At 53.0% G+C, this 21,628-nt stretch overlaps 2 protein-coding genes across 6 annotated transcripts in view; both read left to right on the top strand.

The window, feature by feature from the left end:
• Positions 1–47: 47 nt before the first annotated feature.
• Positions 48–4,649, top strand: UNG (uracil DNA glycosylase). Its single transcript, XM_026685478.2, has 7 exons — positions 48–240; positions 881–1,081; positions 1,551–1,646; positions 1,997–2,094; positions 2,231–2,319; positions 2,863–3,041; positions 3,481–4,649. Exons 1-7 carry the CDS (start codon positions 148–150, stop codon positions 3,619–3,621), a joined length of 897 nt encoding a protein of 298 aa, XP_026541263.2. The 5' UTR covers positions 48–147; the 3' UTR covers positions 3,622–4,649.
• A 716-nt stretch (positions 4,650–5,365) lies between these two features.
• The window catches only part of ACACB (acetyl-CoA carboxylase beta), a 28,587-nt gene continuing 12,324 nt past the window's right edge, over positions 5,366–21,628 (top strand). For 2 of the 5 annotated variants that reach the window (XR_015745229.1, XM_026685477.2), the window contains exons 1-29: positions 5,918–6,038; positions 7,780–8,387; positions 11,113–11,245; positions 11,606–11,744; positions 11,832–11,941; positions 12,119–12,200; positions 12,680–12,778; positions 13,021–13,130; positions 13,925–14,035; positions 14,366–14,575; positions 15,182–15,352; positions 15,526–15,687; positions 15,845–16,008; positions 16,308–16,458; positions 16,659–16,762; positions 17,122–17,203; positions 17,380–17,525; positions 17,817–17,967; positions 18,227–18,361; positions 18,536–18,682; positions 19,091–19,279; positions 19,447–19,547; positions 19,972–20,060; positions 20,166–20,290; positions 20,448–20,561; positions 20,663–20,776; positions 20,865–20,954; positions 21,125–21,243; positions 21,435–21,458. Coding sequence is in view for 4 of the 5 variants with exons in the window: in XM_026685477.2 (XP_026541262.1) it covers positions 7,789–8,387; positions 11,113–11,245; positions 11,606–11,744; positions 11,832–11,941; positions 12,119–12,200; positions 12,680–12,778; positions 13,021–13,130; positions 13,925–14,035; positions 14,366–14,575; positions 15,182–15,352; positions 15,526–15,687; positions 15,845–16,008; positions 16,308–16,458; positions 16,659–16,762; positions 17,122–17,203; positions 17,380–17,525; positions 17,817–17,967; positions 18,227–18,361; positions 18,536–18,682; positions 19,091–19,279; positions 19,447–19,547; positions 19,972–20,060; positions 20,166–20,290; positions 20,448–20,561; positions 20,663–20,776; positions 20,865–20,954; positions 21,125–21,243; positions 21,435–21,458 (3,971 nt within the window). In the remaining variant the exon portion in view is untranslated. Of the gene's footprint in view, positions 5,484–5,917; positions 6,039–7,779; positions 8,388–11,112; positions 11,246–11,605; positions 11,745–11,831; positions 11,942–12,118; positions 12,201–12,679; positions 12,779–13,020; positions 13,131–13,924; positions 14,036–14,365; positions 14,576–15,181; positions 15,353–15,525; positions 15,688–15,844; positions 16,009–16,307; positions 16,459–16,658; positions 16,763–17,121; positions 17,204–17,379; positions 17,526–17,816; positions 17,968–18,226; positions 18,362–18,535; positions 18,683–19,090; positions 19,280–19,446; positions 19,548–19,971; positions 20,291–20,447; positions 20,562–20,662; positions 20,777–20,864; positions 20,955–21,124; positions 21,244–21,434; positions 21,459–21,628 lie in introns of those variants that run through there. The other 3 variants (XM_026685476.2, XM_087942513.1, XM_087942512.1) reach the window with 3 other exon arrangements.

The following is a 21,628-nucleotide window of genomic DNA, read 5'->3' as shown; positions in this document are numbered from 1 at the left end:
TAATGGGGGGGGAGGGCGTTCCTTGGTGGCGCGTAGCCGGCATTTTCCCGCCAATTTTTTCGCGGGAGATACCAAAGCTCCGCCGCCGCCGCCGCCGCCGCCGCTCCCGACCTGCAGCGCCCCGTTGCCCCGGAGACCGGTGCCACCATGATCGGGCAGAAGTCCTTGCTCTCCTTTTTCACGGCGGCGCCCGGCAAGAAGAGGAGTCGCTCTCCGGAGTCAGCCGCGGCAGCAACTGAGGTACTTATTTGGGGGGGCGGGAGGGAAGAGAATTATTATTAAGGACTTTATTATTAATAAAATTAATAAATAAAAAAGTTGTTAATAGTTTATTAATAGAGCGGGAGGTAGTCTGTGGGGATTCGGGGGGAGAAGCGGGGCATGTAATTCAGCTACCACGTTTTCGCTAGCAAAGGCAAAAGTTGCTGTCTGAGGTACCGACCAATCAAGCCTCAGAAGGGTCTCAGTGGGAGGGACGCCGGGGGAGGGGGTGGCGCTTTACAGTCACGTGACCCGGTGAACCAACAGGAATCCACGCTTTAGGGAGGGTCGAAGTGGTCCCGATTGGGTTTAAGGGGTAACCCCGCTTCTACCCGCAGTCCAATTAAAGGTCTGGGCGGGGCAAGGGGAAAAAAAACAATGGACGTAGACCAATAGGAAGGCGAGGGGGCGGTGTCTTCAGGCTAATAATGAGCTTGGGCGGAATGCTGGGTTTGTTTTTCCCGCGAAATGCGCACGTGTTTCTCCGGGCCGGAAGTGTCGGAGAGGCGGCTGCGGTTGCTTCGCCCCCATGGCAGCCTTGGGAGTTTGGTTTTCTCCCCGCGGCCGGTTTCCTGCTTCCCTTCCCCCGCTCCTGACCCGCTTCTTTTCCCTCTTGCAGCCCGCCAAAAGATCGAAGATCAATGGCTGTTCCGCGGGATCTCCCCCGCTCAGCCCGGAACAGGTGGAGCGCATCCGCAAAAACAAAGAGGCGGCACTGCAGAAGCTCGCAGCCCGTACCGCCAGCTACATTCCTGCGGAGATGGGGCAGGGGTGGAGGGCCTCCCTGGCCGGAGAGTTCTCCAAGCCGTATTTTGCTCAGGTGGGCAGGAAGCCAGGACTTCTGCTAAAGGCTCAGGGGTTTTTTTTGTTGGTGCCTCCCCCCCCCTCCTGCTTTGAGGTCTTAGTCCAGCTAATTAAAGAGAAGGGGTGCTTGTTAATTATTGAGCATTATTGGGGTGGCATTTAGCCTGTTCCTGCTGATAACAGGGTTAGACAAATGCTTTTAGCTCAGCAGTCCATCCTCAAAGGCTACAACACCACTGGGTCAGGTGCTTTTTAAAGTTGGCTTCTGGGCTTTTTAAATGATGCTGAATGTTTTAAGAGCCATTTTTGATAACATCTGAGATGACTGTTTGGGTATCACACAGTAATTCATCTGAAAGCCACATTCTGCCCAGCAGAATTTGTGATGAGAGCACTGGACAGCATCAGGCATAGATGGTGCATGTTATGAATTCTTAGTTATGTCTTTTAGTTGAAGTCTAAGTAATCCCCCCCCCTTTATATAGCTGATGACATTCGTTGCTGAAGAACGCAAGCGCTGTACGGTTTATCCACCCCAGCATCAGGTCTTCACTTGGACCCAGCTGTGTGACATCCATGATGTGAGTCAACCTGTTATAATTATCCTGAGCTTATCTTGTTCCTTTAGGAATGGGTAGTGTTATCTTTGAGCTATTAGCTGAGTTCGTCTGACACAGGTAGCCACTGGCTGGGTTTTTTTAGTCATCCATGTTTAAGCAAATCCTGGCTTAATGCAGTGTGAGAATCCAGGCACTTTACCTGTCATCCTGACCAGTCTCCGAGTTCTACATAATGGCATTTGCTGCATTTTGGAATGCTACTAAGAAAGAGTAAAGAATTTTCCGTAGAAGCATAAATCTAGACAAAAAATAGTTTGAGAACAGGAATAACGGATGTGGAGTGTTTAAATGTTTTCTGCTCTTGCTTTCAGGTGAAAGTTGTCATTTTGGGCCAAGATCCATATCACGGGCCCAGTCAAGCTCACGGGCTCTGCTTCAGTGTCCAGAGACCAGTTCCCCCTCCACCCAGGTAAGGCTCAGCTCTGCACAAGTCATTCTGTTAGGCTCAGGGGTGCCATGTTGTTTTATAGCATTCTTTGGAACAGCTGATTGCTGAGCTATGTTGTATAAAAACGGGTGTTTCTGAGATTTGTTTTTCTTTATAGCCTGGAAAATATTTACAAAGAGCTTGCTGTGGATATAGAAGGCTTTTCTCATCCTGGCCATGGAGATTTGACTGGATGGGCTAAACAAGGTGACCCAATGCCATTCTTTCTCCAATTGCTTCCATGCATTTCGTTGTGCTGCATTCATGCTTCAATTGCTAGAGTTATCCAGCCTTTGTGACCAATCTGAAAATTGAAAGTCACATATTTGGAAATCATCCGGGCTGATTGATGTGTCTCCCCTAAATGTGTATTTTAATTACTGTTTCTAACCTCTCACAATCAGATTTCTTATCAAGCGCAAAACAAGTAATCAAATCAACTGCAGTCTTTCAAAAGGTAGGCTTGTAGCAAAACCTGTCATAGTGAAGAAAATAATTGTCATTATTGTATTAAGGGACTATGAAGTCTCCATAGAAATAGTACAAAGTTATGCTTGAAAGCCATGTTTTCTCGTTAATGGTGAGAGGAAATAGTTCTAGGTCCACTCTTCCGTCCTGTCAATTTTGGAAGCTGCGTCCTGGATGGGCCTATAAAGTGACACTGATTATCCGGCTTTGGTGGGAGCTATAAAATGACCTTCATTCCAGCATTCCTGCTCATGGCACCCTCTTGTTGTTTCTGCAATCCAGGTGTGCTGCTGCTGAACGCCGTGCTCACGGTCCGAGCTCATCAAGCCAATTCCCACCGAGAGAGGGGCTGGGAGCAATTCACGGATGCCGTGGTCTCCTGGCTGAACGAGAACCTGCACGGCCTGGTCTTCATGCTGTGGGGGGCTTATGCTCAGAAGAAGGGCAGCTCTATTGACAGGGTAGGTTGGCTTTGGATAACAGCCCCTTGGGTCTGCGTGATGCTTGAAAAGGGGTTTGCGTGAGCGATCAATGACGCTCGGCCATAGTGCTGTTTGCTTGCGGTAAACGATGAACCTAGTCATGCTTCGCTCCTTACCACGATGGGAAGGCTCAGGCAGCTTGTCTACCAAATGAGGATGAAAATAAATGGAACTTGGGCATGGTGGGTGAATCTAGCCAATGACATCATTCTTTAAAAAAAAAAAAAAAGCAACCCACGTTCTAACTTAATAGATGTACAAGCATGGCCTGCTTTGTAGGATCTCTGCTTAATTGTGGCTGCTGGACAATCTGGATCCTTCGGGCTCTGCTAACTTCTTAAATCTCTGCCTTTAAACCCCGCCGGTTCTTCCAAGTGGATGGGGGCGGGGGAGTCTTAACGCCTCTGGCTTCTTGCAGAAACGGCACCACGTCCTGCAGACAGCGCATCCCTCGCCCCTCTCGGTGCACAGGGGGTTCTTTGGCTGCAAGCACTTCTCCAAAACGAATGAATTCCTGAAGAAATCTGGGAAGCCGCTGATCGACTGGAGGGCCCTGTAAGGACCCTGCAACTCCCTCGAGGCCATAAGAGGAGCCGTTTCTGTCCCCAACACGCTGGAGAGGCTCTGCAGAAACACTCTTGGATGGGTTTCTTTGAAGCTGATCCAGACAGTCTTCTTTTCACTTTTAATTCGGGGGTAACCTGAGCCAAGGTGTTTATTCTGAGTAGGCTTTTTTTTTTTTTTTAGCAAACGGAGATTAGCCCAGGAGCACTGCCTTGATTTCCTTCGAATTCTCCATCGCTGTGAAGAACATGGTGCCAATCCGTTCTTTGCAATAAGGACCCTGGGGGTTTTGTTTTCCCTCCCTCCCCCTTTATGCCAGCAAGGTGCCTTTTTCCTCGGCCTCTGCTGAAGAATTCGTTCAGCAAGCAGCCTATTTCATCTACGCGTGATGCCTTATCTAATTGTCCCAACTTGTCTTTTCCCTTTTTTTAATCTGCCAACGACTTAAAGACTTCCAAGAGGTGCTATGAAAAGTGTTTTTTAGTGTTTTGACTTGCAGGAAGTGGACCAGCAGCCTGAAAGTATCCGCTCCACTTTTGGGACCAGATTTAAAAAGTATGGCCAGAATTCTGTGGGAAATGTTACATAAAAAGTAGGAAAGGAGAGCCGCAGCTGGTCCAGAATGAAAGTTTTCTAGGAAGCAGGTTTGTGTCCAGCTGGGGCATCGCCCTTGGGGTGCCCTGTGTGGGAAGCAGGCCGGTCCTCAGGTGCCTCCCTCCTGCCAGACTGGGGGGGCTCTTCGATGCTGCCAGGTGCCAAACGCCTCGGTTACAGGTTGTGGCTCCTGCAGGAGCCGCTGCTGAACTCCAGCAACTTCTGTCTGGTGGCAGCAGTGGCGTTTCTTTGTGTTGGGCCCTGTGCAAGGCCTACGGAGGACTTCCAGCTGGTATATTTATCATACCAATTTTAAGAAACTCCTTTTTTTAAAAGAAGAAGAAGAGGAAAACCACATCTTTCCTGTAACACTAGTTCCCTTTGTTGACTTGTTCCAAAGTTTTTTCAAATAAATGTTTCTGATATTTATCTGGACTGCGTGATCTTTGGAAGATTGCTCCCTTAAATGGCATTTCAGGAAAAGGTTCAAACTCCTTTGCATGGGCGCCAGCGGATTTCTCAGTCTTTGGGGGGCAAGATACTCCCTGCAGGAGGGTCCACAGTGCCAGGCCTGCCCTCCAGAGGCCCCGGGGGCGAGGGGGGTGTCGGCCTTGCAGCTGGCAGGGCTGCCGGGATGGAGAGGTGCCCAAAGACAGCGGCAAGGGGTGCGGCGGGGGGGGCGGGGTGGAAAGCGGAGGGGGGGCTCTGGGCGATTCCTCCAAAGGGGCCGGCTGTGCTCTTGGAAGGGGGGGCTGGGGGGGGGCTTGGAGCCGCGTAGGGTGGGCTTTGCAATACTCGCCATAGGGATCTTTGCCCAGAGGCCGCATCCGGCTGCGCGGGGCCCGCTCGTGCTGCGGCTGCTCTGGTTCCTGGTCCTCTGCTTGCTCCGGTGCGGCGCCCGGCCGGGGCCCGCGCTGTGCACGTGCGCGCGCGGAGCGGCGGTCCCCGCGGAAGGTAGGGCGTCGCAGCGCTCGAGGGCAATTGCAAGAGCGTCCCGCTCCCCGCTCCCCGCTGCCCTTGGGGCGGCTCCGCCTTCAGACAAAGAGGCAGCCGGCGCCCCCTGCCCGGGAGGGAGGTTGGCGTCGGAAGGAAGCGGGGGGCCGGCTGAGCAGGTGGGGGGGCCCTGCCCGGGGAGGGGGCCGGGGTCGCAGCCTGCGGGCCTGGACGGGACAATAAGCGGTGCTCGAGCCTCGTGCCTGGGCTGCTCTTTTGAATAAGGCAGAGGAAGACAAGGGCGGCTTCCTTCAAACTCTGCTTCAGAGTGTGTGTGTGTGTGTGTGTGTGCTTTACTTGCAAAGGAAAAGGTAACCTAAAGCAGGGCTCTCCAACCTTGGCCACTTGAAGCCTGGCGGACTTCAACTCCCAGAATTCCCCAGCCAGCTTCAAGTGGCCAAGGTTGGAGACCCCTGACCTAAAGCACAGCGGTGCTGGCCGGGCCACCTTTTATTTGGTTTCAGTTTGTCTATGCCAGCAGCAATCACAACCTTGGGAGATGCTAGAAGTCGTCCTTGTTGTTGTTTACAACATTCAGCGCCATGTGTGGTATCCAGTAACCTTTGGAGGTGTACCCGTTGCCCAAAGCAGTTGTCAGTTTTTATCCCGGTGAGCGAACTTTACCCCACTTAAAAGGCAAACGGCCCTATTGGGCAGGCACCAGAATGCCATGGAGCCCTGCCACCTGGCACCCGCTGCTCCAGCCTCCCCAGAGCCAAGAAAGAAATTTCCATACAAACACAACACAAGGGTGTGATCTCCTTTCAGACTGGGAAGCATTGAATTCGGGCGTGCTGGGGTTTGAGTGGATTTAAGGTGGAGATTGTAAGTAGCACGAAAGCCAAAATGTTTAAATTTTAGGTGGTGCGACCAGCAGAAAAAGGTCTTGTTTTGAGCTGCCCCTTTCCAATGTTACTATTGTGCTTCATCTCGGCCAGAAGGTTTTATATCAGCTTGCTGGGTATAATAAAGTTATTTGATTTGGGAACGTGATCATTTATTAGTAAGCTTCTATTTATGAGAGACTCTTCGTGTATTATCAGCAAGCTGCATTTTGTTTGTTATCAGCAGAGCCACCAACCTGCTAATTTGCTCAGCACTAACGATGATGATGTTAACGTGCAAATGTGTGTGTGTTGTGTGGATGTAGATGTCCGTGCAAGATCCAGTTAATCTTCACGTTCCTGGACTTGCAGCCGCTGAGGAGCAGAAGCTAATGTGCTTGTCAGAAAGCGATTTTTTTAAAAGAAGTATATTCATGGACTAGAGAAGGCTGGAAAAGATTGCAGTTGTAATTAGTTAAAGCAGCTTTAGATCATTCATTAGATACAGAACTTAGCAAATGTCAGTCTCTCTGCTGTTCCTCCAAGGAACTTCTCAATTTTGGAGTTCTGGTGTCTTTTGAAAATGGCTTTAATAGAACAGGAGATGCTCCTGAGAGTAAAACAGGTTGGCAGAAAATTAATTTACCTTGTTTTCTTTTTTATTATTACTATCATGTGGATTTCCTTCCCCTCTTCTTAATAAATATTAAATATTTGCTCGATTAGCAAAGATTCAGGTTTTGGTTGAACTGAGATCCTACTTGTATCCCTTTCTTGGGAAATCGTATCCAGTTTAGTAAGATTTGGGGCTAAATAGTGTTAAAATAAGCAGTCAGAAGGAAGGAGGAACCAGTTGCGATGGAGCCTTAATTTGGCTGGTGTGCTGCGTCCTGGAGGGAAAATGGACCTTCTTTGCCATGTGATTGAGAACTGAGACCCTGAAGACTAGTGGAAATCAATAACCCTGGTCCAGGGCAGAGAAGAAGACTTCGTGTGTCCTTTAAAATGGTTGGTTGGTTGGTTGGTTGGTGGTGGTGGTTACGAAAGTTGTTGCTGATCCCTTGGACTTGGATGGAGGAGAAAGGTTGCTTTCCTGGGTGTTGGAATTGAGGGCCAGGGTCTTCCAGAGCAGAGGGAGGGTCTTGCCTAAAGAGGCTGGATCCAAGGACAGGGGGAGTTGCCTCGTCTGCATGTTTGGGGTCTTGGGGCAGGACCACAGCCAGCCCGGAGGCTGTTTGCGGAGGATAAAAATAGCAGGCTCCTTTATAGCCCAGGCACAGCAGTTGCCTGGGCAGCCAGGAATTTCGGGCCTTGGGGAAGTGGACCTTCTGGGAGGCGCTGAGGAGCAGGCGAGTCTGCGGCTGAAGAGGCCGAGATTGCTGGGGGTTTCATAAGGGTGTGGGGGACCTAACTGGCTCCATCCCTACACACGGCCTCTTTACCCAGCCGTAAAATTCCACTCTTGAGTGGCGAAAGGATGGATGTTTGGGTCCTCGGAGGCTTGTGGTGATGCGTTCGTTATTGAAGAGGTTAGTACGTGTCAGAGCAAGCCAGGATTTGTTTAGGGGACCACTGTTCCGCTTGATATGTGTGTCACACGGCAGTGCCGCTTCTCCCACGTCAAAAGAATCTCCTTGGTCTGAGGGAGGGGCACCTCGGGTCCAAGGCTCTGAGTCACCACCCGCCCTGTGCGCACAAGGATTCCTTCCCCAACTGAGTGCTGGCATTCTCTTTATTTCTAGGGTTCCTGAATGGTTCTGCTAACGTTGGTGGCCTTGTTGCTCGGGCTGTGGCTGGTTTGGACCAAGATGGCCAAAAGCCCTCCGCCTGGTTTGAAAAAACTGAAGCTTGAGCAGCCTGTCCCAGAGCAACCGACCGCTCCCGAAGTCCGGCAGCTGCCTTCCAGCGGGCTCCTTCCACAGTTCCCGGGGAATGAGATGGAGCCCAGCCAGGCCCCTGTGAGGCCATCGCTCCAGCCCCCTCCATGCGCCCAGAGGTCCGCAGACCCCTCCTGCCAACTCAAGCTCCCCATTCCCCACTCTTCCTCGGACTGTGTGCTGTGTCCGGCCGCTGAGTCCACCAGGCCTTTGAGCCGGTTTGGCCGAGTGTCCTCCAGGCAGCTCCTGAAGCAAATGCACTCGCTGTCCTTCGAAGAGCAGGCCGCCAGCCCTGCGCAGAGGAAGCAGCAGCAAGCCATGGCCAAGTTTGTCTTGGGCTCCTTTGAAGACAATTCTTCCGACGAGGAGCTCGTTGCCGGAGGAGCCTTTCCGAGGGGCAGGAGGAGGCGGAGCAGCCTGGCCCACCCCGGCTCTTCCTTCTCTGTGGACACGGAAGCCAGCCTCGTCATGAGGTAGGCAACCTGGCCCTGTGGCACGGCTGGTTTGGGGCCTCTGGGCTGAGCCTTCGGGGGGAGCCAATGCAGGGAGGGCTGCCTCTCACTTCCCCGTATTTGGTTAAATGTGACTTATTTCAGGAGACGTTGGGATCGAAGCCACTGTCCTGCAATCCCTTTTTAGTAGCTAGGATCTCCATTCGAACCATTTTTGCTTGTTTGTTTTCAGTATTTGTGTCATTGCCATTCAAGCTTGCTTCTTATTTAGAAAGAGTTGTTGACTGCTTCTACCTCAGGGGACTCTAAGGGGCATCCAAGCTGGAAACCCACCAGAATATGCACAATATGTCAATTTGTCTGGTAAATGTGTGCAGCGTGATTTGAGCTGGGTGGGCAAAACGGTCCCTGCCCTCTTCAACAACCAGAAGGTCCTGATTCAGTTCAATACGCCAAGGAACCGGGCAGCTTCCTCTCAAGGAAACGTGCCTTGAAATGCAACTGAACAGAGTCCTGGGCACATTTGTCTCGGGTTAAACTGTTTCAAATGCCGCTTATTGCTCTAAAAATGCAAGTTGTTGTACTTGGGACTTTTCCACTGTGCTGGAGAAAAGGAGAACGCAGAGTTCAGCCAGAGGTTAAAATGGAACCGCATGAATACTGAGACTGTCTGATAAAATGCTTTAAAAAAAACCCGATGGAACAGCTTATCTCTCCGTGTGTCATTTCTCCTGGTTGACTCAGTAGCCTGAGCAAACCCCCTCTTTGGCTTTTGTTTTAATCTGTTCGATTGACCCCACGAGTTTCAAGTATTACAAACTTCCCATCCTCGGTGTACTGAAGGCAGAAAGTGTGGCTGCCAGGGCTGTCCCTCTCTCTGCAACCGTTGTGTTTAGGTTTGCTGAAGTTCCAAAATGCCTTGAGCACCAAGGAAGACTGGTAGAAGGTCTCTACATCAAGTCTAGTTGGGTGTCGAGAGAAATCCTCTTGGCCTGCCTCTTGGACCTGCAATTATTTGGGCAGGCATTCAGGGCTTTCAGCAACTGGTCTTGGGATGAAAACTGGAACGGTGTGGTATTTCTGTGAAATGCTCCCAACACCTTTTTTTAAACGGCTTTTTGAAGTACGGGAGCCTGATGTGCAAATTAAAATAGTGAGGAGCGAGAGGATATTCAGACCCCGGAAGCCCTAAATCCTTGTGAAGAGAGTGCAGAGAATTATTGGCTGGTTCTTTCCATTGGAGATATATTCTGTCCCTTTCACACCCACCATGTATTATTACTTTACGTGTTGATATCTTCCTTCTTGTTTTTCTTAATCTAGCTTTGCCAGTACAATAAAGGCATAAAACGCAAAGGAAGCAGGTCAATTCCTGGTGCCATTAAATGAGCGACAGTGCTGATAATGAGCGCTTATCTAAGCACGAGAGGTTGCTTTGGACCAAGGGCCAAGGATTGCCTTTCAGTTGATAACTCAGTCAGTGATCGGGAGACCCCAAGTACTGTTGGTTTTTATGGTCTGTCACACAGTCGGCCGGATGTTTAGATTATACCAGGAGGTTTTTCCTCCCTTGAGCCACCTGGGGGTGCTGCTGGGAAGTGGCCGAGTCGTATCTGGCCCCTCGCCCACAGGGGAAGGGAAAGCCAAGAGGAGGGGGGAAGTCACAGAAATGGAGGAGGAAGAGGTGGCCGCGGACTCTGCTCCTGCCTGCCTCTCTGGGGGCGCCAAAGCCGCAGGAGAGGAGAGGAAGAAGCAGCAGACTGGAACTGGGTGCACCACCCTGCAGGTCAGTACCGGCCAGCAGGGACCGCAAGCCAGCTTTTGAGTCTGGGCAGCTGAAGTCTTCGATCTGCTGAGCAGCCTAAGCAGAAAGAAGAAAGGAGGCAGCTTGAGATAATCGAGCAAACATTCCTTTCTCCTCTGCAGAGGTCAGGCAGGGAGGGGAAGATGCTAGCAGCAGCAGCAGCTGCTGGGGGCCCTTCCTTTATGGTCATTTGGGGGGGGGGGCGTGAGAATCGTCCCCTCCTGAAAGGCGGGCAGAGAAAGCGGCTCCCGCAAGGAGGGAGTAACTAACGTTTCCTGGGCGGGTGTTTCCAAAAGCTCTTAAGCTTAGACGCCCTTTTGTCCTTCAGCCGCCACAAACACCCACAACTGTTTGCGGAGAGTTTCTCAAAGCAATTTCAGAAGCAAATTTCTCCCGAACGAGGTCTTTGCTTTCCAGGGATTGTTTTCTAGCAATGTTTCCAGGAAATGCTCCCCAGCTAAACTGTCCCTCTCCGAAAACAAGCCCATCTTGCCCCGTTTAGCATGGGGAGTCTTCTTCCCTACCCTCTTGGTCACTTTTGCCTGCCCTAATCCACTTTCTCTGTTCGAAATGCGGAGCTTTTGAAGGCCCAGCAGCCTAACCGAAGGGGTTCTAGAAGGAAGACATACGGTCGGTTCATAAGATGGGTGTGTTTTGTGTTAGAAGGGCCACCTTTTACCAGAACTCTGTTAACTGAAGAGGTGGGAGGAAGGCGCTTAACAAGGGGCAAAGCGCCCAGAAGAGAGAAGGCAGTTGGTGGCACAAATTAGTGGGACAATTTCACCCTCTTTAAGGCACTTATTCTACCCTCCCATTGACTGCTCTTCTCCAGCAGTCCCAGTAACACCTTCCGAGTCACCTGAGGTCCATCTTGTCTTCCTCCCTGAGGAAGAGACTCAAGCTGTGGATGGCATGTATAGAAATCTTTCTGCCTCCTTCCAGGCCCAGCATGTCAGGGATGTACCTGGTGAAGAAAGGACGGGAGCAGAGGAAACTGGACCTCCACAGGGACTTCACGGTGGCGTCACCTGCGGAATTCGTGACTCGTTTTGGAGGAAACCGTGTGATTGAGAAGGTAGGGCTGCTGAGGAAGAAGCGATGCTCCCCTTGGGCTGTGGTGATGCAGCCGGAATGGCTGCCCATTAAATACATTACCTCAATATAAAGCCCAGTGCATATGAAGAAACCGTCTATAAAGCCAGGCAGGTATTCCAGAAGCTCAGCCGAAATGGCAAAGGGTCCTACGGCTGAGCTGGGAAAGAGCTCTGGAGGCAACCTGACCTAAAATGAGCTGGACTGTCCAGTCCAGGGGCTGAATTTGTCTCCTGCCGCTGAGCCCTGGTCCTCTTTTGGGAAGCTCCGGTTCAGCGTACTCTCATCTGGTGCACTTCCTGGCGGGATGACCGGTCTGTTCGTGGCTTCTCCCCAACCTCAGGTCCTGATCGCCAACAACGGCATTGCGGCCGTGAAGTGCATGCGCTCCATCCGCAGGTGGGCCTACGAGATGTTCCGGAACGAGCGGGCCATCCGGTTTGTGGTGATGGTGACCCCCGAGGACCTGAAAGCCAATGCAGGTAGGCAGCCGAGGCCGCCTTCTCAACTCCCCCGGGGCTGCCGGGTGGCTCTCTGCGCCCTTTGGCTGAAAACCCTTCCGCTTCTAGAATACATCAAGATGGCGGACCACTACGTGCCCGTCTCTGGGGGAACCAATAACAACAACTATGCCAACGTGGAACTGATCGTGGATATCTCAAAAAGAATCCCTGTGCAGGTGGTTACCGAAGTTTTCTGTCCCTCCTGGGCTGCCGTGAATTCTGTAGCAAAGGGGCAGGTAGAAAAAGAGGGACGTAAATAGAATGAGTAGAATGGAATTTATGAAAAGATAGAATTGCCAAAGGGATCCCTTTGGGGTCTGGTGCAAAGGATCACTTAAACGTTCTCCTTCTAGGCTGTCTGGGCTGGTTGGGGACATGCCTCTGAAAACCCCAAACTTCCGGAGCTGCTGCAAAAACACGGGATTGCTTTCCTAGGTAGGTGTGTTTGGGTTGGCACCTCCAGCCAAGCCGCTCTCTCTACCACCTACAGACTCGCCTTCCTCCAAGCATCCTTGCCAGGCCCGAATTCATGTGTGCGTTTCTCTTGAAATTTCACTGCATGCTTTGTTCTTGCTAAGTAAAAAAGTAGATCTTCTTCCCCAGAATTTGTCCTTCTTGTTCTTCTGGAACAAGTTTTACCCTTTTGGAGCAGAGATCTGTGTTTTTACAAGTCTGCAAAGGGCTTTTCTACCAGGCCCGAGGGAACCTCCTTGAGGGATCAAGGTTAAATGCCTGGCCTTCAAAACAGGTGGGAGTGAGCTCCCTGTTGCCCTTTCTAATCCTGCCTATGTATAGCTGAGCTACTCTGCTTTTGTCTGGGCCTCCAGCATTCCAGCCAGGCTCAGGCAGCCTCTCCCAAATATATATATATGTTTTCCCAAATGTCAGCTGAGCCTCTTTCCTCTGTTTACTAGGCCCGCCCAGCGAAGCCATGTGGGCCTTGGGGGACAAAGTGGCTTCCACCATTGTGGCCCAGACCATCCACATCCCGACGTTGCCCTGGAGTGGCAGTGGTAAGAGGACCCCCCTCCCCCCCCACCTTGATGTCCTGTGCCCTCTGGGGTCTGCAGCTGTGATGCCCGCTTCCATCTTGGCCATTCCAGATCTCCCAGGATAGGGGAAGGGCTGCATGACAGGAATCTCTCCCCCTTTCCTGCCTTCTGATTTATTCCTCGCATTATTCTGAGGCAAGGCAAGGCCTGCTTCAACCATGAAGAAATCGGCCTTGAAGTTTTGTTGTGGTTTCTTTTTCTAGACTTGGTTGCTGAATGGATCCAGGAGGAGAAGCAGCAGATGGGGACACTCACTGTTCCCTTGGAAACCTATCAGCAGGGCTGCGTGCGGGACATGGAAGAAGGCTTAGAGGTAATGGGAGGCACCCCAGGCGCCTTCTTACGAGTTAGCGTTATTAATAGCAATAGTATTAGAGAGGGAAAACCGTAAGAGGCCGAGGCAACTATGCGTGCAGGAAGATAGCAGGTTTTCTGAATTAAGCTGTCCTACCTTTGGGCTTCCTGTTGGGTCTTGCATCGGCTGCAGAATGAAACAGATCAGCCAGATTTTTGTTCCTTAAAAGATTCATTAGCCTCCTTCATGGAAGGAGAGAATCAGTCCTGTGTAAGTCTCAGCCTATGTGGAAGTTTAAGCATAAGACGTTCTTTTTCTGGCTGAACGCAGTACCAAATAAATGGTCATGTTTGTTTATTTGTGTCAGAAACATCACAATTAAAATGATGTGTACTATATGACACATGCAATTTAAAATATAAAATACAGGATTAAAATATGTTAAAATTAATAAATGGGTAGTGAAGCCTGTCCTTTCAGGATTACTCTGTCCCTAGAATTTGTGCAAGGTGCTGCAGACGTTATGAAATGGTTGGCAGCTAAGCACGTGAGTTCGTGCCACTTTATCTAGTTTAGGTAATCTATGCCAAGCATATAATCTAGCTATTGATGGACCTGCATATTTCAGCAGGTGGCGAGGCCAAATTCCTCTCTGCATTGAAGGCCAAGGTTGTATGTCCTTGGAGGAAGGCTGAGTCCGTCTGGGCAGCACCAGGCCTTGGAGGGGAAGTTCAGGGCTGGGGTTCCAGAGGAGCCTCCTTCACCCCTTGATTCTTCCTTCCCTCCTTTCTCTTCCTTCTCTCAACTCTCAGGCCTCCAAGAGAATCGGCTACCCAGTGATGATCAAGGCCTCCGAGGGGGGAGGCGGCAAAGGGATTCGAATCGTGGAAGGGGCGGAGGAATTCCCTGCCCGCTTCAGACAGGTAAAGGAGGGGCTGTCCTGGGACTCTCCTGGGCCAGGTTTTTAAGGGTTTCCTGCACCCACATAGCCCTCCTCGTTCTCTTGGGTTCCTCTGAAGAAGGAAGACCAGCCTGTACTTGGTCATAGCTGATGAAATCCTCTTTCCTCGGCTTCCTTTCAGTTCCACCCTGAGAGGTCGCTCAGTTGTTTGACGAGTTAATTAAGGGGTTTTTATCCCTGTCATCTTATTGCCCAGAGTGCTGTCCCAGTGCATAACTCCCTGGACTTTAGCATTTGGAAGATCTAGATAACACTGGCGCCCAGTTCAGTTTTCTTTCCCTTTGTCCAACAGGTGCAGAGCGAGGTCCCTGGGTCCCCCGTCTTCGTGATGAAGTTCTTGCAGCACGCCCGCCACCTGGAAGTCCAAGTCTTGGCTGACCAGTATGGGAACGCCATTTCCTTGTTCAGCCGGGACTGCTCCATCCAGCGGAGGCACCAGAAGATCATCGAGGAAGCCCCGGCCACTGTGGCTCCTCCGGCTGTCTTTGAGTACATGGAGAAGGTGCGCATGCGCAAAGTCCCAGCAAAGAACCAAGGCCAACCACGGCTGTCCCTTCTTGGAAGGGAGCCCCGGAGCAGGCGCTCCACACGAAGAGCACTTTGGCCGTGGCAGCCTTTCACTCCGTGCTGCTGCTCGTCTGTTGTGCTCCTCTTTCTCCCTGTGGCTGAGGAGGCTGGTTCCTCTTTGTCCCCCCCCTCCCCTCCCCCCACTTGTGATCCTCTGGCTGTGCTGTAAGCTAAGTTGGAGGCGAGAAACCTGGACCGGCCCAAAATAACCAAGGGAACCTCAAGGACGGGTGTGGGAGGGACTGAACCTGGGTCTTTTCAGTCTTGGCCCTCCCTGCAGCTTTGCCAACTAAAGGAGAATATTTGTAGCTCAGGGTTTTCCAACTGTGTGTGTGTCTGTTGTGACATTCATAAAAAGGAAGAGCTCTTGTAGGGACTCTGTAGCAGGTGGTCTGTGCGTGTAGTCATGAATTATTTGAGATTACATTCCCTGCTATGCTTGGAGACACAGCCACTCGCTCCTCGGAAGCCGTTGTACTTGAATAACAGCCCGAGAAGTTGCCTATTTCTCACCCAGCTGTGTTGTACTTCCTCTCCGCAGTGCGCTGTGCGCCTTGCCAAAATGGTAGGGTATGTCAGTGCCGGGACCGTTGAGTACCTGTACAGCGAAGGAGGGAGCTTCCACTTCCTTGAGCTGAATCCCCGCCTGCAGGTGGAGCACCCTTGCACAGAAATGATTGCCGATGTCAACTTGCCGGCTGCTCAGCTCCAGGTATCCCTGTTCTCAAGTCAGTTTCCCCAGCGGCAGTTCTGAAGCGTGTCGGAGAGAGGAGAACTTTGCCCATGAGCTACGCGATTTCTTTGCGTGCCCCTTCAGAAGAAGCAGTGAGACGTCTAACGAATTCTTCTTGGCCTGTTTCCCTTCCTGTCTTTCCCTCCTTTCAGATTGCCATGGGGGTCCCGTTGCACAGAATAAAGGACATCCGAGCTCTCTACGGACAGTCCCCGTGGGGGGACCATCCCATCGCTTTTGAGGACCCCAGCAATGTTCCCGTCCCCAGGGGCCACGTCATAGCGGCACGAATCACCAGTGAAAATCCCGATGAAGTCAGTGGAGTTAAAAATCGGTCAGGTCTTCCTTTTAAGGAGTGCAAATGCCTAGAAAGGCTCGGCGGCCCCATAGTTGGGTGGGCCAAAGGTGACCAAGCCTGCCTTTCCTGCCCCCCCTCCCCCACCATTACCTGTCTTTTGCTGCACCTTGCAGGGTTTCAAGCCCAGCTCTGGCACCGTGCAAGAACTGAATTTCCGCAGCAATAAGAACGTCTGGGGCTACTTCAGCGTGGCGGCTGCAGGTGGCTTGCACGAATTTGCCGATTCCCAGTTTGGACACTGTTTCTCCTGGGGAGAGAACCGCGAGGAGGCCGTCTCGTTAGTACTGCCTTCCCTTGGGCTTTCATGGGCGATGGAAACCTTACGGGGGCTTCCCCAGGAGGCCCTTGGGACCCTCAGTTGGCTCTCCTTTTATGGGGCACTCAGCCACTCCATCCATCCCCTTCCACTTTGCTACAAAGACCCGATTGTACTGGGATGGGCACACAGCCCAAAAGGAACCTAATCCTGTCAGCCCCCCCCTCTCTTTGCTGGGGCGTCATTTTCACCCCCCACCCCTGGGACTGAGAGAAACAGAGCAGGTTGGAACTTTATGCATCTGGTTTGTCGGCTTTCAGAAATTTGGTGGTTGCCTTAAAGGAGCTGTCCATCCGTGGGGACTTCCGGACGACGGTCGAGTACCTGGTTAAGTTGTTGGAGACCGAGAGTTTCCATACGAACGAGACGGACACCAGCTGGCTTGATCAACTGATCGCTGAAAAAGTGCAGGTAGCTAATCTCTGAATGTTGCATATTTTCAGGAATGGATGCTTGTATCCCTTGAACCTTCTTTTTCAAAAAAAGACCCGAGCCCATATTTTCTGTTTTTAGATACCACTTTTTTATTTGGATTTACTCTTTTGCACTGAAAGACTCATCCACGTGTGTGGATGTTTTCCCAAATGAGCGAATTCTTCCTCTGTTGGCAGGCAGAGAAACCGGACACGATATTGGCTGTGGTCTGTGGCGCCCTCAACGTGGCAGATGCCTCCTTTAGGACCTGCATGGACGACTTCCTGCATTTGCTGGAGAGGTAAACGGCCGTCCTGGTATCCCAGCCTGGCCATTTCATACCATTTATCGAGCCATCAGCAGGTCTTGGTGGGACAGCCCCACAAGTGTAAATGCCTTAAAATGCATTCCTTGCAGAGTCTCAGTGATTAAAATGTGCTGGGATGATCTGTGGAAGATTGACTTCCTAGTACCTCGTATCTAGCGTCGTGTTTGTAAGCCATCCCGGGAGTCTCTTGGAAAGAGTGAGAGAGGACGGGTGTGATGTGTTCCTCCAAGCATGGTTGGGGATCCTTTTCTGACCCTCCACAGACAATTAACTAAAAGGGTCAGGACACTTTTTGATCCAGAAGTATAAAATAAGCCTGGCTGGTTTTCCAGGGGCCAAGTCCTGCCAGCAGCCTCCCTCCTGAATATTGCTGATGTAGAACTTATTTACGAAGACACCAAATATGTGCTTAAGGTATGTTGTGTGGCCCGAATTTCCATGGGGTGAAATGGGAAAATTCCTTTTCGGATGGAACGGGGAGGGAGATGGGTTTTGGTTGTTGTTGTTAAACAATCAGCATTTACACTCGAAATTCCCTTCAGAAGGAGAGCCAAAAAGGCTGCTTCTGTTGATTTTGTGGCCTCTGACAGGTCGCCCGCCAGTCCCTGAGCACCTACGTCATCATAATGAACGGCACCCACATTGAGATCGATGTGCACCGGCTGAATGACGGGGGCCTCCTCCTGTCTTACCACGGCAACAGTTACACCACCTACATGAAGGAAGAAACCGACCGGTAGGGGACGAAACGGCTCTCCTGCCAGACATGCGCAAAAGCTCACACTTAACTATGTATCCCAGACCACAAAGACACTTTCTCCCATTGATCAACCACTTCTCGGTCTCTGCGGTTGGTTCCTTGGCTGGGAATCCTTCCTTTATGGGACGAGGGAGGGAGCCAGTTGGTGGGCTCGGCTGAAAGAAGCAGAGACCGAGGGCCTCTCTTCTTCAGAGAGGCAACAGCCAGCCCCATTTCTATTTTACTTCATTTCGTTTGCTTCTTCGTCCTCTGGCTTCTGACCGCCAGGTACCGCATCACAATCGGCAACAAAAGCTGTGACTTCGAGAAAGAGAAAGACCCTTCCTTGCTTCGGGCCCCCTCTGCAGGAAAGCTGCTGCAGTATGCGGTGGAGGACGGGGGCCACATCTGTGGGGGCCGCAGCTATGCAGAAATGGAGGTAACTCTCTCATTGGCCCTGTGGCGGGAAGGGAATCTGGTTTTCTCACCGTGGAAAGTGGCTCTTTCTCACCGATGGCTTCCTGACCGATATTCTGGCTCTGCTGGCTGGCAGGCAGTCAAGGGACGAGTCTTTTCCTCCTTTGGACCGTCGTGCTGGAGAGCACGGCTCTGGTCTACTTTCCGGAGGCTCAAAGCATAATTGGTCATGTTGGGATCCTTTTGAAAGCATCCAGGTGTGTCTGCTGCTCTCCGAACAGGTGATGAAGATGGTGGTATCCTTGACAGTGGAAGAGTCGGGCGTCATCCGCTACGTGAGACGGCCGGGCACGTTGTTAGAGGCGGGCTGCGTGGTAGCTCGGCTTGAGCTTGACGACCACACCCAAGTTCACCTGGTGAGTAACGGGGCAACTAGAAGCTGTTTGGGGAGAGCAAAACCCACCTGGGAGCCCTTGGTGGGTGAAGAACTCCTTGGAAGTCGCAGGAAGCTCCTGGGTGGTGGGTTTCCTGATGATAATGTTCCCTTTATTTCTACGCTTTGCCCCTCTGCCTGCCCGTGCTCCCCCCAGGCCCAGCTGTACATGGGGGGGCTCTCCCCTCAACCGCCCCTGCCCATCCTTGGCGGGAAGCTGCACCAGGTCTTTCACAACGTGCTGGAGAACCTGCAGAACGTCATGAACGGATATTGCTTGCCAGAGCCTTATTTCTCTGCCAAGGTAAGACGACGTTGAGGTTTTTCAACCTTTGCCTGTTCAAAACCTTCCTTGGGAAAAGCTGGCTTGCTGAGATTACGTTCCTGACCTGCCAGGAAGGCCCTTGGAAGGTCTTGCGTTGAAGGGCAGCGAAAGAGGGCAGGGGGAGCCGCTCCTAAACCACGGGGGGCCGGTTGCAGCAGGAGAGGCTCCCCTCCGTCAGCCCTCAGGAAAGAAGCTGCTTTTCTTGTCCCCCTCCCAGCCAGTCCCCATGGCTGAACACCCCAAGACTCCTGGGCCGAAGGGAGGCCCCTTGCCCTGCCATCCTCTGAGGCCTGGCACCCGCGGAGGGCCAGAGCTCCCTCGCTTACGCCCTCTGGGGTTCACTCCCGCGGTCCCTGAATCCTTGAGCCTTCTTTGCCCCCAACTCAGCTCAAAGAATGGGTGGATAAACTGATGAGGACCCTCCGGGATCCCTCCCTCCCCCTGCTGGAGCTGCAGGAGATCATGACCAGCACGCTGGGCCGGATCCCGACCTCCGTGGAGAAGTCCATCCGAAAAGTGATGGCCCAGTACGCCAGCAACGTCACCTCCGTGCTCTGCCAGTTCCCCAGCCAGCAGGTGAGGGAGGCTCTGCGGCCAAGAAGCCGACGGTGCAGGAGTGAGCCAGGAGGTGGAGGATCAGGACCGCTGGGGCATTCTGGGAAATGAAGTCCACCTACCTTAAAAAGAGGCTCGGGTTGAGGAACGCTCAGGCCGCAAAGGATCGTTCCCTCTTTCTCTTCAAGATCGCCAGCATTTTGGACAGCCACGCAGCCACCCTGCAACGCAAAGCCGACCGGGAGGTCTTCTTCATGAATACCCAGAGTATCATGCAGTTGGTTCAGAGGTGGGTCGGCGTGGGTGCGCTTGTCCTCCGTATTTGGGGCAACCACACCCCCATGGTCCCTGCCTGAGCATCCGCAGGGAGAGGCGGCCTGTTTCGTTGCACAGCCAAGCTGATCCTCCGGCCTGGAATCTGGCCTGGCCTGGCCTAGCCAAGCCCTGAGCTAACAGTCACGGAAGCACTTTCAGCAGCACTGAAGGGGATTTGGAAGGTGGAACGGAGCCTCCCGCATTGGCACTTCCTTCACCGGGGCCCCTGCAGCACACAAGCTGGGCGGAGTTTCCGCTTGTGCCCAAGACGTCTCACACGACGTCAGGGAATCCCCCCCTGACCATTTCCCCCCCCCCTCCTCCTCCCTCCTCTGCTCCCAAGACCCACGAGGGACTCCTGCATCCATCGCCCCTCCTCTCTCGCCCCCTGACTCCAGGTACCGCAGTGGCATCCGAGGCCACATGAAATCGGTGGTGCTGGATCTGCTGAGGCGATACCTGCAGGTGGAGACCCAGTTCCAGCAAGGTAAGGCGGAGGCGGAGGGTGCTGGCAGGGCCTCTGGCCGGGCTTCCCCGAAGGAGGCACCTTCCCTGCAGCCGGCTCCTCTCTGGGTTTCCGCTTGTGCTCCAGCTCACTACGACAAATGCGTGATCATCCTGAGGGAGCAGCACATGCCAAACATGACCCCCGTCCTGGACTGCATCTTCTCCCACGCCCAGGTGGCCAAGAAGAACCTCCTGGTGACCATGCTGATTGTGAGTGGAGAGGGAGCCGCTTGCCCCCTTCTCCACCTGGGCACAGAGCGGCAGGGCTCGCCCGGGCGGAAGGTCTTGCCTGAGAGGGTGGCCCTTCGTTGCCACTTTAGGCGGCACTGGGCAGGGACACAGCTGAACGTTTCGTTTCGTTGTCCAGGACCAGCTTTGTGGCCGAGACCCGACCTTGACCGATGAGCTGATGGCCATCCTGAACGAGCTCACCCAGCTCAGCAAAACGGAACATGCCAAAGTGGCCTTAAGGGCCCGGCAGGTCAGGCCAGGGGCTGCCGGTCATCCTGCCTGAGTCTCCCCTGACTTGACTGGGGTGGGGGGAACCTGCTGACCCAGCCCCCCTCCCCCTTTTGCCCCCAGGTGCTGATTGCCTCCCACCTGCCGTCCTACGAACTGCGGCACAACCAGGTGGAGTCCATCTTCCTCTCTGCCATCGACATGTACGGGCACCAGTTCTGCCCTGAAAACCTAAAGGTGACTCCTTGAGCATCGCCCACCCCCCGGGAATCCGAGCTCCGAGCGACCCCGGCTCACTCGCTCTGGGCTCTGTCCCCTTTTGCAGAAACTCATCCTTTCGGAAACCACCATCTTCGACGTCCTGTCCACCTTCTTCTACCACGCCAACCAGGTGGTGCGCATGGCAGCCCTGGAGGTAAGGAGAGGACCGGAAGGGGAGGGGAGTGGACGGAGTGGGGGGGCTGTTTTGCAGAAAAGACGGACTGTGTTTTGCCATGAAGCCGCTGAGCGCAGGGGGGCTGTAATCATCATTTCTGTGCTGGGAGAAAATGGTGAAAGGGGTCCTGCTTCCTTTTGCCTCCCCAGGTGTATGTGAGGCGGGCCTACATCGCCTACGAACTGAACAGCCTGCAGCACCGCCAGCTGCTGGACGGCACCTGCGTGGTCGAGTTCCAGTTCATGCTGCCTTCCTCCCACCCCAACAGGTGGGGCAAAAGTCCCCCAGCCGTTACGGTGCCTGCCAGGGGTCGGCGGAGGAGAAGCGGGAGAGGGGAAGCTTTCAGCATCCCCCCTTGGTCCGTTTGCAGGCCTGGGGGGGAAGGGGAGGCCGGGGGGTCCCGGGGTGGGGGGTCTGCCTCAGAGCAAGGGAGCTATTGGTGTTCCTGTCTCTTTGCAGAGGGAGCAGCCCCACCCTCAGCAGGTAGCGTGGAGTTCTTTTGGCTCTGCAGCATGATAACAACAGTTGCCCCAAAGCTCAGCTCCGCCCTAACTGCCCCCTTGACTTTTCTCCTAACTGCCCCCCTCCCAGCCCTTTGGATTGGCTACTAATGTTCTGACTGAGGGGCGTGGGGGGAGGGCAAAGCGCCGGGC

The sequence above is a fragment of the Notechis scutatus genome, chromosome 13 (genome assembly GCF_049901735.1).
Source record: "Notechis scutatus isolate UNSWTSFEM ecotype Mainland chromosome 13, rNotScu1.2, whole genome shotgun sequence".
NCBI classification, from domain to species: Eukaryota; Metazoa; Chordata; class Lepidosauria; order Squamata; family Elapidae; genus Notechis; species Notechis scutatus.
This window is presented reverse-complemented; position numbering and strand designations above follow the sequence as displayed.